This window comes from Crocodylus siamensis, chromosome 5 (genome assembly GCF_052110815.1).
Source record: "Crocodylus siamensis isolate JL-2025a chromosome 5, ASM5211081v1, whole genome shotgun sequence".
NCBI classification, from domain to species: Eukaryota; Metazoa; Chordata; order Crocodylia; family Crocodylidae; genus Crocodylus; species Crocodylus siamensis.
In genome coordinates, this window is record NC_143399.1 from 82,648,140 (window position 1) to 82,663,285 (window position 15,146).

General features: G+C 40.5%; 1 protein-coding gene across 1 annotated transcript in view; it reads left to right on the forward strand.

Moving 5' to 3' along the window:
- GALNT1 (polypeptide N-acetylgalactosaminyltransferase 1) overlaps window positions 1–15,146 on the forward strand; it is a 202,624-nt gene that overhangs the window by 160,385 nt on the left and 27,093 nt on the right. Inside the window, exons 7-9 of the mRNA XM_090049575.1 lie at window positions 4,599–4,769; window positions 7,952–8,069; window positions 9,107–9,287. Coding sequence (XP_089905701.1) covers window positions 4,599–4,769; window positions 7,952–8,069; window positions 9,107–9,287 — 470 coding nt within the window. The remainder of the gene's footprint in view (window positions 1–4,598; window positions 4,770–7,951; window positions 8,070–9,106; window positions 9,288–15,146) is intronic.

Genomic DNA, 15,146 nt, shown 5'->3' on the forward strand with positions numbered 1-15,146 from the left:
CAATGGAAACAGGGCTAAAACGTACATCAGAGTATGGAGAAGTGACAGGGCTAAACAAAATGCATTGAGAAGCACAATAGTAGGAGTGGAGAACTGGAGGGGCTTGGATAAGCTGGGCCTTCAAATAAGAGAAATCAGAATGCTTGGGTTCCCAATAAATGCCAAAGGAAAAGATAATATAGTATGGGGAAAGGTGATGGCAAAGCTATAGAAAATACTTTTATTATGGTCCAGGAGAACACTGTTTTTTGCTGGAAAAGTGGCAATGTTTAAAGCTGTGTTGCTGCTGATTTATTCTATTATATACTTGAGTTGAATTCACACTGGCATGGGAGATAACAAAAGTATGGGGGAAATATGCATATTGTCCTGGAATGTCAAAAGAAAATGGCTGGCTGCAGCTGAACTGTACAAAGCAAGAGAAATGGGGGGATGAGGGCTGCCAGACTTACAACTGTTCATCTGTGCAAAATATGTAAGCACACTATACAAGGTGGTAATGGAGGGAGAGAGGAAAGCAGTGCATATCACCCAATTTCACACAGCTGCAATTTTGAGGAAATAGAAGATATCAGACTTCTTTTGAAGAGTACATGGGTGTGGTAACCTCCGATTAATTACATCAGGATGGAAGGAGTTATACAGCGGTATAAAATAGGAAAGTTAGAGCTGGAAGTCCTGAAGGATCATAAAAAAAATTGGTGGAAGTGGTAAGGGAGAGAGACAGGATGGTGCCAGTGGGAAACTTCACGGAAGGGAAGTGTGGGGAGCAGTGGTGGATAAACAACTAAAAGTTGAACATACTGACCTGGTGTGGGTGGTTGTAAGACATATCTTGCTGGTGAGAGAAGTGCAACAGATGGGGCTTGACAAACTTATCAAGGTACCCAAGTTACAGATGTGGGGAGCAAGAAACAGTGGGACATGTTTTGGGAATGTATATATGTAAAGCGAGTGTGGGAAAGAGCCTGCCGCTTTCTGAGTTGTCACAAAAAAAACTTGTTGTTAGCACGGGAAATGGCACTATACAGACTCATACGAAAGGGACTGGAAGAAATGTTATTAAGGACTTTATATTAGCATATGTTAAAGCTAGTTGATGGTAAGTAAGAAACCTCCAGCTGTTTAAGGAGTTGGCTTATCACTGAAAGAGTGCCTGAAAGTGGAGCTGCATGAACTGAAATACTACATCAGTCAGGACAAGGGAGAGATTGGAGAGGAAGAGGTGGAGGAAAAAGGACTGGACACACTTGTTTCACTAAAATAACAAAGAGAACTGATGGAAGGGCTAGAGAGTTTCAGGTGGTTACTGAGGTAACAGGTTTTTCATGGGGTTCTGTATGAAAGAAAAAGAGTTCTGTAAGGGTTTATTGTTTGTGGGAAGTTGATGTTCATTGTTTAATGGTTTAATATAGTTGCACATTTTTGATATGTAGTTGTTTCTGGCCTATGAAGTCTTGGTAAAACAAAGATGTTTAACATGTGTAGCTTTGTAAGTGTAGCGTGATGATGAGTGTTTTTAATAGAACTTGTAAAAAAAAAACCAAACAAACAAACCTGGTTAACTTCAGCATCTTGTAGCTAAAATCAGCTGTAGCAATTTTGGCACCAAGGGGAGGGTGTCAGGGCTGGTTCTGGCCCTCCTGATGCTGGTTTGATATTACAGTACTTCCAGGCTGGATGCCAGTTCTCTGTGGATGGAACACCCACCTGTTTTTTGGTCTGGTTTTTGTTTTTAAGGCCACGCCAAAAGAAAAAAAGTTTCCATCAGTGTTTGCCCAACAGAAGCTATGTGTTTTTATTGGCTGCATTTAATCAACTTCATAGTTGACTTCCGTGACTGAGCACCTGTTTCTTCTAGCAGCAGTTTAATGACAATGTATTTAATGGTGGTGGGGGTAGATCTGGCTCAAATACAAACGTTTTTTCCTCCCCATGCTGATGCTGAGTGAGGGGGTGAAGGGAACCTTGTCTTATATTCCAGTCAATACAGCAGGTAGGATGACGCATGGTACAGGATAAATGTTTCTGTACTATAGGGCAATTTTGAGTTGCAAAGTTTACAGCCACATTTTAACAATATGCTATGGTAACAAACCAACAATAATATGATGTAAATATTAATATGTGGTCTTAGACATACATACCCTACATTTTTTGAGGTGAGGAATTGCTAAACTAGGTAAAGCTTATGTACATAGACAAATTATGATGTAGAGGTACATGAAAGATGTCTTTAGGAGCCTACAGTAAGGAAGACAAGACCATCAGCATGCATCCACAGATTATTTTACCTGCTTTGGACCCCTCTTCCCTCAAAGCATTGTGTAAATAAAACTAAAGCTAGTTGCTTTATATATTGTTTTCCTCTCCTTTGTTGTCATTTTGTATCATTTTGTTTAGGTTTATAAATAAAGCCATATTGCATTACTCTCTTTCAGTTGTCTATCTTTGGGATCCTTAATTAAATGATTGTGGGAGCCACCCACAAGTAAACCCAAGTAGGTGCTGTATGTTAAATAATTCTAAATAATAATCTTAACTCCAAGAATGGCTAGAGATTTAAAAAATCAAAACTCTGGTCTAGTCTAAACTAAACTTACCTGCACTTTTTTGTGTCATTCTAATGAAAACATGGTAAAAGTAAAAGCCCTAGCTCACATATTCAGCTGCTTTAGCCTTATCAAACTCTTCCTTTCCTGGAGGAACAGGCCAAGGCGAATTTCTTCTGACCATAGCTGACAAAGAAAATGAGCATGTCCTTTGAGCTGTTTGATTGGGCCTGGTGCAAATGCTTAATTACAAGCCTGACGCATAGTTAAGAGCCGATGTTTTTGTTGCTGTCATCATTTACTGATGGTTAGCATCTGCTAGTTCAAGCAGTATAAAAGAAGAGCTTATGCTCTGTTACATCCTTAGGTTGAGGTCTACTTGCAGAGCTGTCTGGGGAAGATGTTAGTGTTCCTTGTGTCTGTTTTTTACTTTCTTAGTACACCTTCCCATTTACAAGTTTTCTCATCCAAAATATCACCTGCATAACCCTCTGATGCCCTCAACATAGCTTTCCTATGTTGTTTTAAAAAAATCTAGCTTGCAAAGTAAAGCTGTAGCAGAGTTCATAGATTATTACAGCATTCTAATAATATAAAAGCTGTCTGTCTGTCTGTCTGTCTGTCTGTCAGTCACGCTTTATTCGTGCTCTGATTGGCTGATGGAAGCAGCCAGCCAGAGTGCTCCAAGCGTGGGGGAGCGCCACCATGATTCCAAAGCCTCACTGACCACTGGACAGAGGGTGGGGGAGCCGAGACCAGCAGCACTGGCCTCAGCTCCCCCACCCCACTCCCTGCAAGAGGCAGAACAGCGGCAGCACGGGGCATTAGGTGGGAGCACTCCATCCCAGCCCCTGCCCCCTCCCCTTCAATCCCACCCCCCCATCATTCTTGACGAGCAGTTGGCTAGTGTTTCAATAACTGTCATATTGAGACACCGATGTATGCATTAAGTGCCACTTAAACATGCCTTAACCATTATTTATAGAGGCTTAGAAATTAGAAGAGGCTCAGACTTTTAATAAACATGTATAGCCTTATGACTACAGAATAAAAGGATGGCAATAATTGTCCTTGTTTGAATTCAGATTTGGAACTTATTGTTTAATGTGCATGTTATATCTAGATATCTGATCCAGATAGTTACCCATTATACTAAAGTAGCATACTGTCAAGTTGAGGCAGCAGTTATATGATCTTAACTATTTTTATATACATTGTCTTTTTTTCCTTTCTTTTTTAAAGAGACTCCCACATAGCCAGTACATTTATTTTTTAGCTTTCCCTACTATAATTACCTTAAAGAACAAACAAGGCCTTAACTGCATGGAAAACGAACTGGTTTAGAAATAGTTAAGTTTGAGTTATTCTTCTTGGGTCCTCACAATGATTTCTTCATGTATATAAAGGCTATATTTTGAATATTACACATTTATCTGTGAATGTATACAGGGCTGTAAAATAAGAAGTGATCTGCAGGGCATTGTTTGCTTTAAAGTTAGGGGGACTGCCTGAGCCACTCTCATATACTGTAGCTGGAAACCTGGAATTCAGCTATGATGCTGCTGCTGATTTTTTTAAAAAAACATACAGTATGTCAATTTACACTATACAACCCTATTGTGAAGGCACTTTTATGGAGGAGGAGGCAGAGCAAGAATTTGACTGTCCACAAAATGTGATGTGGTTGTGTTTTCTACAGTTAAAGAATATAGCAATATCCCATCTAGTAACATTGTTTTGAGTATTGCTGATGCAGAGTAATTTATACCAAATGTAAAATAAAAACTGACCATTTATTTCTTAAATTACAAAAAAGTTTCAGTATGAACAAGGGCTTATTTGGCTTGTTGGCAAACACAGTAACACACAGGGGTAAAATGCTTATAACCTGTTAAATATATGTATTTTAGAAACAACCAAAAGAAGCTTTGCATGCTGTGGTGTTTATTATCATTTCTGTAATATATAATAAATAAGAACAAAGACCAAAAAAATTCAGAGCAGTCTGTCACTTCAACTAATAGGTTCTGGCACTTCTTTTTCTAGGAGAACTGTAGTGTGTCCCATCATTGATGTAATTAGCGATGACACCTTTGAATATATGGCGGGCTCTGATATGACCTATGGCGGGTTCAACTGGAAATTGAATTTCCGCTGGTATCCTGTTCCTCAGAGGGAGATGGACCGAAGGAAAGGTGATCGGACCCTTCCTGTCAGGTAACTAAAATTTATTGCATCCATTTCAGGAGAAAAAAAAGTTTCATTGCCCTCTTTTATTGTCTTTCCCAGGTTAGCTTCAAATATATCGGTAATTAACAATATAAGTTTTATTGTCATTTTGACATATTTAAAGTAACAGTGTCAAATTGGTATGACATGGAGATCTTGCTATTGTTGTTAACTTATTATTATTATTATTATTATTATTATTATTATTATTATAGTAGTCTGATTATTAAATAATCAGATATTAGGCCTGTGCAAAGCAGCAAGTATACACATTGGATTTGGATTCGGATGATTCGGAGGGACAGTGATTCAATTCGAAGATTTGAATTACTGTCCCGATTCTATTCGGCCAGATCTGATCTGAAGATTCAGCGCTGCTTCAGAGATTCGGCCATAGACTAAACAGGCAGCAGGCCTCACCATGCTGGGCACAGCTGCCTCCAGTTGGTAAATCTGTTGTGGTGGGCAGAGGAGGGAAGAAAGGGGCATGGGGGAGGGAGGGATTGGGGCTGGGACAATCTGCCCAGCCAGGGCAGGGGGCATGGGACTCAGGAAGGTGGGGGCAGGGGGGCATGGGATGCAGGCACAACAGCAGTTAGAGCGAGGGTTTTTTCTTGCTGCTATTTGCCTAGCTGGGGCAGGATGTGGGAGTGGCTTGCTCCGGGCAGCTGACGATCTCTCATCCCACGCTCCCTCCACCTCCCCTCCCCAGTTGGGCAAGCGGTGGGCTATGCCCTGCTGCTGCTTGCCCCCTTCTGCACTGAGTGAGCTCCGCCTGCCTAACCCCCACTCTGAGTGCTGCCGTACCCACATCCCGTGGCCCCCCACCCCCTCTCTGAATCCTGAGTCCTGTGCCCCCCACCCTTGCTGGGAAACTTGTCCCAGCCCCAATCCCTCCCTCTCCCACACCCCTTCTCTCTCCCCTCTGTCTACCACAACAGGCTTACCAACTGGAGGCAGCGGTGTCTAGTGTGGGAGGACTGCTGCCTGTTTAGTCCATGGCAGAGTCTCTGAAGCGGCACCAAATCTTTTCCCAATCAATTCGGGGGCTTCCAATTGAATTCGGACCTTTTAATTAGTCTCCCAATTCCATTCGGATGTGGAGATTCTGTCGCCGAATTGGGCCGAATCTCCTCCGGATCAAATCGGCTACTGAAACTTTGCACAACCCTATCAGATATGTCACTTTAGGATTATTCTGAAGATTTTAACTTTAATTCCTGAATTAATTTTAATGAAAATGAGATTTTCTTACACACTTGAAATTTGAGATGCAAGGTCATAATGATGTTTACCTTTCTTTTGCCTCCCATGTACTCTAGAAGACTGAATTTTTGATACTGTGAAACAAATAAAACCGTATATAATGACCTGTTGTATTTCTAATGTTGTCTAAGGATTATTTCTAATGTCTTTTTAGGTACAAGGGAAGCTAACTTACTTTGACTTAGGAAGCACTTTTACTTTTTATGCTACTAAGAGGTTCAGACATAAAATAATTTTTTCATAGCTTGTATCTTTCTCTTTTTTTAAAGTAATGTTTGCTAGAAACCTAATTTGTTTTGTGTATAGTTGCAGGTACGGTTAGTTGCACTTGCACTTAATTGTGGGTGTCCATTTGGTATCTTTTTCATAAATATTTAGACCATTTTTTAACAATGCTAGAAATAGTATGTAAGCTAAAATGACAGAAGCGTATCATTTAACATAACGGAGTCAAAGTATCCTTTTATGTATATGAGAATAACTTTCTGATCATGTGAGACAGCTGTCTAACTTCTAGGCAGCTGAGGGTCACACTCCACATAGCTGCCGCCTCCCCTCGTCACAATGTGGGTAGTCTGATATCCCCCCACAACCCTGAGCTGCATGTGCTGTGCAGGCTGACCATTCCACATGTAACCAGCACAAGCAGCTCAGTCCACCCCCCGTCACATGATCTGCCCCTTCCTTCCCAACCTCAGTTGTCCCCTGCTATGCAACTCCAGACCCCCTCAAGCCACATGTACCCCCCCACCTGTAGTATAGGCAAGTATTTGCATAGCTTGGGCGCTCCAGCCCCCTTGCGGCTGCTACTGTCTAATCCTTCAGGGACTGCATGCAGCCTTAAGGCTACCAGTTGGATAGCATTGACCTAAGAAATTGAGATTTAGGAGAATTTACATATAAAATTACATATATAAATATAAATTTCCATATATACATATACATTTGAAAGCTCTCACATTTTTAGAAACGTTAAATAACTAAAAATAAAGGAACTCTATATGTAACCCTGATTGTATATTTTGCTTTTATGGAAGCAGTGATAATGAGCAATGGAACTAATAATTCTCAGACTATTATGCTTTTTTGTCTCTTGAAATAGACTGTTAAGAAATTATTGCCACATTTCTTCAAGAAATTAGAACTTTTTTTAAGATACTGTCTTTGTAGTTTTAAGTCTTCTACCTGTCCTGCAAGTAGCAGTTATTTCCATGCCACTGGCTCTGTAAATAGCAGTTTTAAGGAGGAGTGATATAATTTCTGTGCTTATTAAGTTGTTTCCTCTGCTGAAACTCATCAGCTAATGAGTGCTAACTGAGATGTGAGGAAAACACCTGTTGAAGTGGAACTAGTGTAAGTTTGGTAACTTATTTTCAGACCTGAACTGTTGGAAATATAGACACGAAAGCCATTGAACTGTGACAGGGGAGTATAGGCTTTATATAGCATTAATCTCACAGGCCATCCATTTCTCCAAGAATGAATTTAGTGTAGTGCAGTAGAATGCAGGTATAAAATAAAAGGAGGGGAAATCATAGATTTGAAGGAAACAAACAAAGGATAAGTACAGACTTAATGAGGACTTTTCAGTACAGCAGGGGTTTTCAACCTTTTTTTAAAGAGTGTACCCCTTCTTGGTACACTTCTGGTGGGGGGGGTGCCAGCCAGTTGGGGGGTGGGGGGGTTTGCACACAGCATGGGGTGGTGGATGGCAGTGGCTACCATGTGCAAGCTCCACCATGTGGCCAGGCAGGTAGCCCTTGTGCAGCCCATAGAAGAGAGCCGCTGCCCTCGCCTCCCCACTACAGTACAGTATAGAAAGGATTTCATAGTAAAGTTTGTAAGCATCAGTTTGGCTTATATTTTTTACATGGATGTTCAATATGTCTTTTACATCTTTTCAGGACACCAACAATGGCAGGAGGCCTTTTTTCAATAGACAGGGATTACTTCCAAGAAATTGGAACATATGATGCTGGAATGGACATTTGGGGTGGAGAGAATCTAGAAATTTCCTTCAGGGTAAGCAAACATTGCTTTGGCATTAAATTGCTCCCTTTTGAATAATTCAAGGTGTAAACATGGTAAGGGGACAATGACTGCAACAGTTTAAAAACCAAGCAGGGGTAATTTGTTCTTTTGTTCTTTGGCGAAATTATATAGCTGAAACTGCCTTGTTATCAAGAAAGGAAAATGACAGTTAAGCAGCCTACAAAGCCTTGAGACAAAAAATTTGGATATGGGATTTTCATTTTAAAAGATAATCAATTAAAATTTGTGTTTAGAACAATCTGTGTGTAGAGAAGCTGCTTGGGGAGACAAGGTAAGGTTTAGATCAGTGATGAATGCTTAACCTGTTAGTATAAGGTCAGTGTGTGATTTCCATTATAAAACTTCTTTCAGTGATTTACAACCTGGTAGCTGTACCTTTCTTCTGAGTGGGGGTCCTATCTAGTGTTGCCCATATTTCTACAGTATCTTCCTATGGATGACAGCAAATACATTATTTGGGTAATTCCTTTCCTTGCTTTTACCTATTAGCTCAGAATCCTATGTCGATACCTACAAAATAGCTAAATACATTTATAAGTGTGAGGTCCCATTTTTGGGGTCCAGAATAAAATTGCCAGTGTCTTTCAAACTTTTAAGTTCCAGAATCTTAGAAAAATTTCTGGATTTAACATTACATTTTACAAATAAATGTAATATTAAAATCTTCTTATCTTCTTAGCAATATGTAAATGTAGTCACTTTATTACATTTCATATTCAATTTTTTTTTCGTTCACACTGTCAGCTCTTCTAATCACTTCCAGGCAGCCTCTTACTGACATCTCAGTACTTATACACTTGGTGTGACTCAGTGTGACTCTCTACCCTCCAAACATCCTTATTCTGGTCAGTTTGTAACTGGCTGCTTACATTAGCAAATAGTATTAGGTTTTGTTAAAGGCCTGGGGTGATAGAATTTTTCAGGTTGAAAAGACTAGAGAAAAAAGAACCGGTTTAAAGTATATGTAGCCACCTTGAATTATACAATAACTGTCCTATTGCTTTCAGATTTGGCAGTGTGGGGGCACTTTGGAAATTGTAACCTGCTCACATGTTGGACATGTATTCCGAAAAGCCACTCCTTATACTTTTCCAGGAGGCACAGGGCAGATTATTAACAAAAATAATAGGCGGCTTGCAGAAGTCTGGATGGATGAGTTCAAGAATTTTTTTTACATAATTTCCCCAGGTAAGTCTTTGGTTACAAAGTGATCCCATTGCAAAGTAGGAGTGCCTTTTATATAAAAATACTACTTTTCTGAGGCCTATAAATGAAATAAAAATCGCTGAGACCAGTTCTTCAAAATAAAAAAGGCCTCAGTTAAATTTTGTTCTCATTACCAACCATGTCAACGTAGATGCCAAGAAATAGTTTATTCATGTATAACTGAACATTATGAATGAGCCACAAGTGAGCAGAAATCAAAGTGCAATGGAAAATTCAGTTACTGAAATGAAATACTGAAAATATAGCCAACAGACTAAGTATCTCATTAAAACGGGAAGCAAGGCCCCTGATTGTTCTGATCTAAGGTGATCAACTGAACTTATTGCTGTTGATTTCAAATAAGAAATTCGTTCATGTACCAGGAAAGTTAAAGACAGCAGCAATTTTCTCAATTTCATTTGGGGTAAATATGTGGGTTATTTTATAGCTGGTATTTCCTGTTCTCTTTCAAATTTCTCTTGTGACTTTTGTCTTAAAGGAATAGTGCTTCTGTCTCTCATAGTGTTGAAGTAGTGTTGTAGCTGTGATGTTCCAGGGAATATGGAAGAGTCGAGGATTTTTGTGGGGGATATCTCTTATTGGACCGTCTGCATAGCTGGAATAGATTTTGCCAGTTTTTCAAATGCATTGCAGTACAGCAGTGGAAAGGCTGTTACGTAAAGAAAAACAAAACAGAGAAGTTACAGGAAATTAGAGGAGGAATGGAGTACATTAAGAAAAAATGCATTCTATTCCAACCATGCAATTAGTTTAATGTAATGTATCACACACACAAATCATTGTTCCTCTCCCTCTTCCTTTTAGTGACATTAAACTGACAATGCTGCAGTATTTGTGAATTGACATTACACATGCAATGCATTTCTAGCATTTTTATTTTGGTCAGGTAGCTTGGATTTTCTTCTTTTACACAGACATATATAGTTTGAATATAAACAAAAACCTATTTTTCTTTCCTTATAAAATAGGATGTTATGGTTTTACTTAATGTTTGCCTTGTTGTGAAGTGAAGTTCATGCTATGTGATGACTCCTGCTGACTTGTCAATCTAGTGTTAAAACATGTTCATTTTAACTTGTTTCTTAATGTTCTCCTTCTTCCTCTAGTTCCCCTCAACTTCTTTTTTTCTTTATATGTAGCAGCCCTTTCACTGCTACTTATGACCTGGCCCACAAGATAAGTTGTAAGCAATCAGCCTGTTCTGACAGCTGTACAGTAAACTCAATAACTAGTTCATCTTCAAGGATTCTGATTTTCTGTTTAAAAATCGCAAATTCTCTGATAAAACCTAATTGCAAATTCTCTGATTCTCAGATGGCCGCTTACTGAGTTTTGGCAAGCTATTGAGGGCTGCATGACAGGCAGCCAGGAGCAGATAAATATTAATTTTCTAAACTTTTTAGGGGTCCCCTGGGCTGGATAGAATGGCTGCAGCGGATTGCATTTTGCCCACCCCTGCTCTCAGTATAGGTAATACACAGACTAAACTTGAGCTTCTCTAAGGACTGTTTGCAGGATTTTGAGAGAGAATGGTCTGCCCTTCCTAGGCTGCCATGCAGAAGTCCATTTAAAAAGCTGCAGACATATTCAGCTGAATTTATCTGTGACAGACCTGTTGAAGAAGGCATCAGTCCCATGGAGCAAATGCCATGGTCCATGTGTAAACCAGTACTTTTGGTGGAGGAGAACTAGTAAAATGTGGCAGGATTATATAGTTGCACAAACCTGGAATAACTGTCAGTAGCTCCAGATTTTCAATGTGAGACAGTGACCTGCTTAAATGACCTCCAAATGAGAGAAGCTCTATCAATAAATAGTGTCAGATTGCTGTTACTATGTAGGAACTGGCTACTCCTTATGATTGCGGTCTGTGGCGTACCAGATCAGTGTTGGCAATTCATCTGTTGGTGCTGTGCAGGTTTTTAGGCAATTAATATTACCATGCAATACCTAAGCGGGTAGACATAAATGAATGTGACTGACCTGGGTAGAGGCAAGCAAGGTAAATAAAGGCTTCTTTATGCACCCACATCTTTGCCTTGCAGGGTGACATGGAGGAGAAAATGAGGTGTTGTGGTGGGTGGATTCAATTCTGTTGCTTGGACAGGGTACTCTCCACACCCTTGTCCAAGTCACTGATGAAGACATTGAATAGCACCAGTCCGAGGACCAAGCCTTGCGAGACTCCACTGCCCACATCTTTCCAAGTCAATATCGACCTGTCCACCACCACTCTCTGGGTGTGACCCCTAAGCCAATTTGCCACCCACATGACTGTAATCATCTACATCACAGCCTGTCAATTTATTTATGAGAACAGCATGAGATACCGTATCAAAGACCTTAAAGTCTAGGTAGATGACATGTACCTCAACTCCTACATCTAAATATTTTGTGACCTGGTCATAAAAAGAAACAAGGTTAGTCAGGCAGGATCTACCTGCAGTGAATCCATGCTGATTTCCTTTCAGCATTATTTCCCCTGCTGGGCTCCCACAAATGTGATCCTTAATGATTTTTTTTCAGTTTTCCCAAGGATAGAGGTGAGACTAACTGGCTTATAGTTCCCTGGTTCCTCCCTCCTCCCCTTCTTAAAAATAGGGACCACATTGGCCCTTTTCCAGTCCTCTAGGACCTGACCAGAGCACCTTGAGTGCTCAAACAGCCGTGCCACCAGCTCTTCTATGACACTGACCAATTCCTTTAGCACCCTTGTGGATGAAGTTCTTGTGTGCCTGCTGATTTGAACACATCCAGCCCCTCCAAGTGCCCCTTCACCAAATCTGTACTAACGGTTTATGGGCTGGTGTCCCTCCTGTGTCTGTCTGATCCAATTGGGAGATTTATTGTGGACTGTGTCTAGGAATACAGATGCAAATAACTCATTGAAGAGCTCAGCTTTGTCCTCCCTCTCCCTCACCAGTTGCCCTAGTTTGTCCTGTAGGGGTTTTATGCTACCTTGCACCTTCCTTTTGCTCCCTATATACCTGAAGAAGGAAGTTCTTTTTGATGGGCACATTATGGCCACAATGGAGTTTCATCTAGTAAGTTCAGTAATAAATAATTTTTTTCAGGCCTTAACTGACTTCAGCAGCAGGTTGATATACCCCAATATGGAAGGTATGAGAAAGGTATATGGCATTGGTTGCTAGGGACAGCTGACATTCCACTGTTAGACAGATAAGGAGCTTATTTCCTCTAAATGTGGTTATCAGTATGGGGTCTGTGCTTCTTTCTTTAACCTGTGGTTTATGAAACCTTATCATGGCCTTAAAACACCCAGGAAAAGAGATTCAATCACACTTGGTGGTTGCAAAGTAGGAATGGGTTCCACATCAGTGAGGCTGACAAGAGGTCAGCATCACTTAGATGTCATTGTAGTTAATGTTATATGTATGTTAAATGTATCTTGCAAAATCTCTGTAAGGATCAGAGTGGGATTTTTATCTGGGCCTGGCTCAGAACACTGCTGTATTACTGACCTGGGTAGAGGCAAGCAAGGGAAATAAAGGCTTCTTTGTGCACCCACATCTTTGCCTTGCAGGGTGACATGGAGGAGAAAATGAGATGCTGTGGTGGGTGGATTTAATTCTATTGCTATACATATATATTTGTTGTCCACTGCATGATACTGATTTTATGTAATGCAGAGGTTATTGCACTAAAAGCTTTGCACAAACCTTGCTGTGTTGAGGTTGCCAAACAGATTCTTGGTTCATTTGCAAATTTGAGGATTGCAAAAAGGCCCCATGGAAAACTTAAGTATTCATGAGACAGCCAAGAGAATCAAGCTCAGGAGGAGGCAATTCTGGTGCCAGAGTTGACAAAATTTATTTCTCATATGCCACAGGTAATACAGTAGGCAGCTTTGAAACTAAATCTGATGATTTGCTTTGTGTCTCAATGAAATATGTTTCTAGGAATGATTTAGCTTTTCAGTGCATCAGTAAAGGCTTTGAAAACCACCTTCAAGGATTCTGAAATCATAAAAATAGAATCAATAACACTCTGCATATTAAGTTAACTGCACAGCTGTTGGATAAGCAATTAAAACAAACCATAGGAAGCTGCAGTCAAAAGCACAAAAATGTTTACCCTCTAACATTGTCAGAGACATTTAAGTTTTGTTGAAAGTCAGCATGCCATAGGGCAAGGGTTGTCAACCGGGGGTATGTGTACCCCTGGGGGCGCTTTGAAAGGTCCCAAGGAGTATGTGGGGATGGGCAGGGATAGAACACCGCCACATCACGCCACTGCCTCTCAGGGGCAGGGTTGGGGTGGGGTGAGAGCAGGACTGCACAGACACTGTGCTGCCACTTCTCTGTCATTTGCCATGTCCCTGCTCTGTGTCCTGCTGTTTTCCACCTTGTCCCCTGGGGGTACACCTACTAAAAAGGGGGCTGCCAGGGGTACACTTTAAAAAAGGTTGAAAACCCCAACCATATGGTGTGGACAGACTTGACACTTAAAATGTTTCAAAAACATTTTGATATATTTGAAAAGGCCAGGTGTGCAAATCTGCAAGCCCTTTGACACATTCCAGGAGTGGCTTTAAGCACTCCAGAATAGCATGCTTTTACATGAGGAGCTATTTTGGAATTTTTCATTTTTAGTTATGTTTTCATGAGGAAGGGGGGAAAAGATCAGGATGGTCAGCCTTCCTGCTGTCCAACTGCCAGCCATGCTTCAGGTACTTGGATCCTGCCAGATGTCTACTGGGATCTGCAGTGTCTGCTGGGACTCCTGCCAGATCCAGAACCAGGCTCACCATACCCTGGTGACTACAGGGCCAACTCCAGAGCCAGACCCTCCAGCTCCAGGCTCAGTACTGAGAGGAGCTAGCTGCAAGGGGAAGAGGAGCGATAAAGAGTGGAGCTGGGGTGTCAGACTACCACTGGTGGAGCTAGGGAGCTGCCCCCACTCTCCCCCTACCTCTCAGTTCTCTCCTTCCTTCCTCCTCTCACCCTTGTGAGATGGAGAACAGTGGCAGGTTGCTGTAGCCTTCTCTAGCCACCACCCCCAAGCTGGTGCTAGAGGAGGTTCCAGAATTTTGAAACGTTCCAACCAGAAACAGTATGCATATCTCCCAGCCCAAATATTTCAGTTTTGACAGTGTTTCCCATTTTACTTGGAAATGCTTTAATGTTAAATCTGTTTGCACGCAAAGAGATATAGGTGGAACATGGGGGACAGAAACAATATTATATGTAGAAGTCTGGTATTGTATAAAGACTTCTGCTGCAGTATGACAGGCCAGACTCAAACTTGTTCCTTGTTTTCTACCAGTGAAAACATCCATATGAGGTGTCTGAATATATTTTAGATTTTATCCAAAAGGCTGCTCAAAATTTTATTTGCACAGTTGTCTGTATTATGTATTCCATAAGTCTCACCAAAAACTTCTTCCAAGATCATTGAGTCAGAAATACACATGCTTATGAAGAGGAATGCACAAAAGTTTCACTCAGGCAAAAGTGTAAACAAGCAAACTAAAAAGGATTCCAATCTTAATGTAATACGAGAAACTGTTTTTTGAGAAAAAATGTGATCCTTGAAAAGAGCAGCAATACATTTTTTTCATACAATTGTTGTCTGTCTTTAAAATAAAAGAAAGATGAGAAGGGAGGTTTGCTTTATTTCTGTTTATTTCCAACTGGTCTTTTAAAAACTAGTATTAAAATTTTTGTTTTAATTTCATATGCACAAATAGTTGTGTATATTTAATATGTTAAATGTAGACTCTCTGTATGCATGAAAAAGGCTGTTTGTGCCCAAAAGCTTGCAAAGAACAATTTCTCCAACTGTTTAGTTGGTCTAATA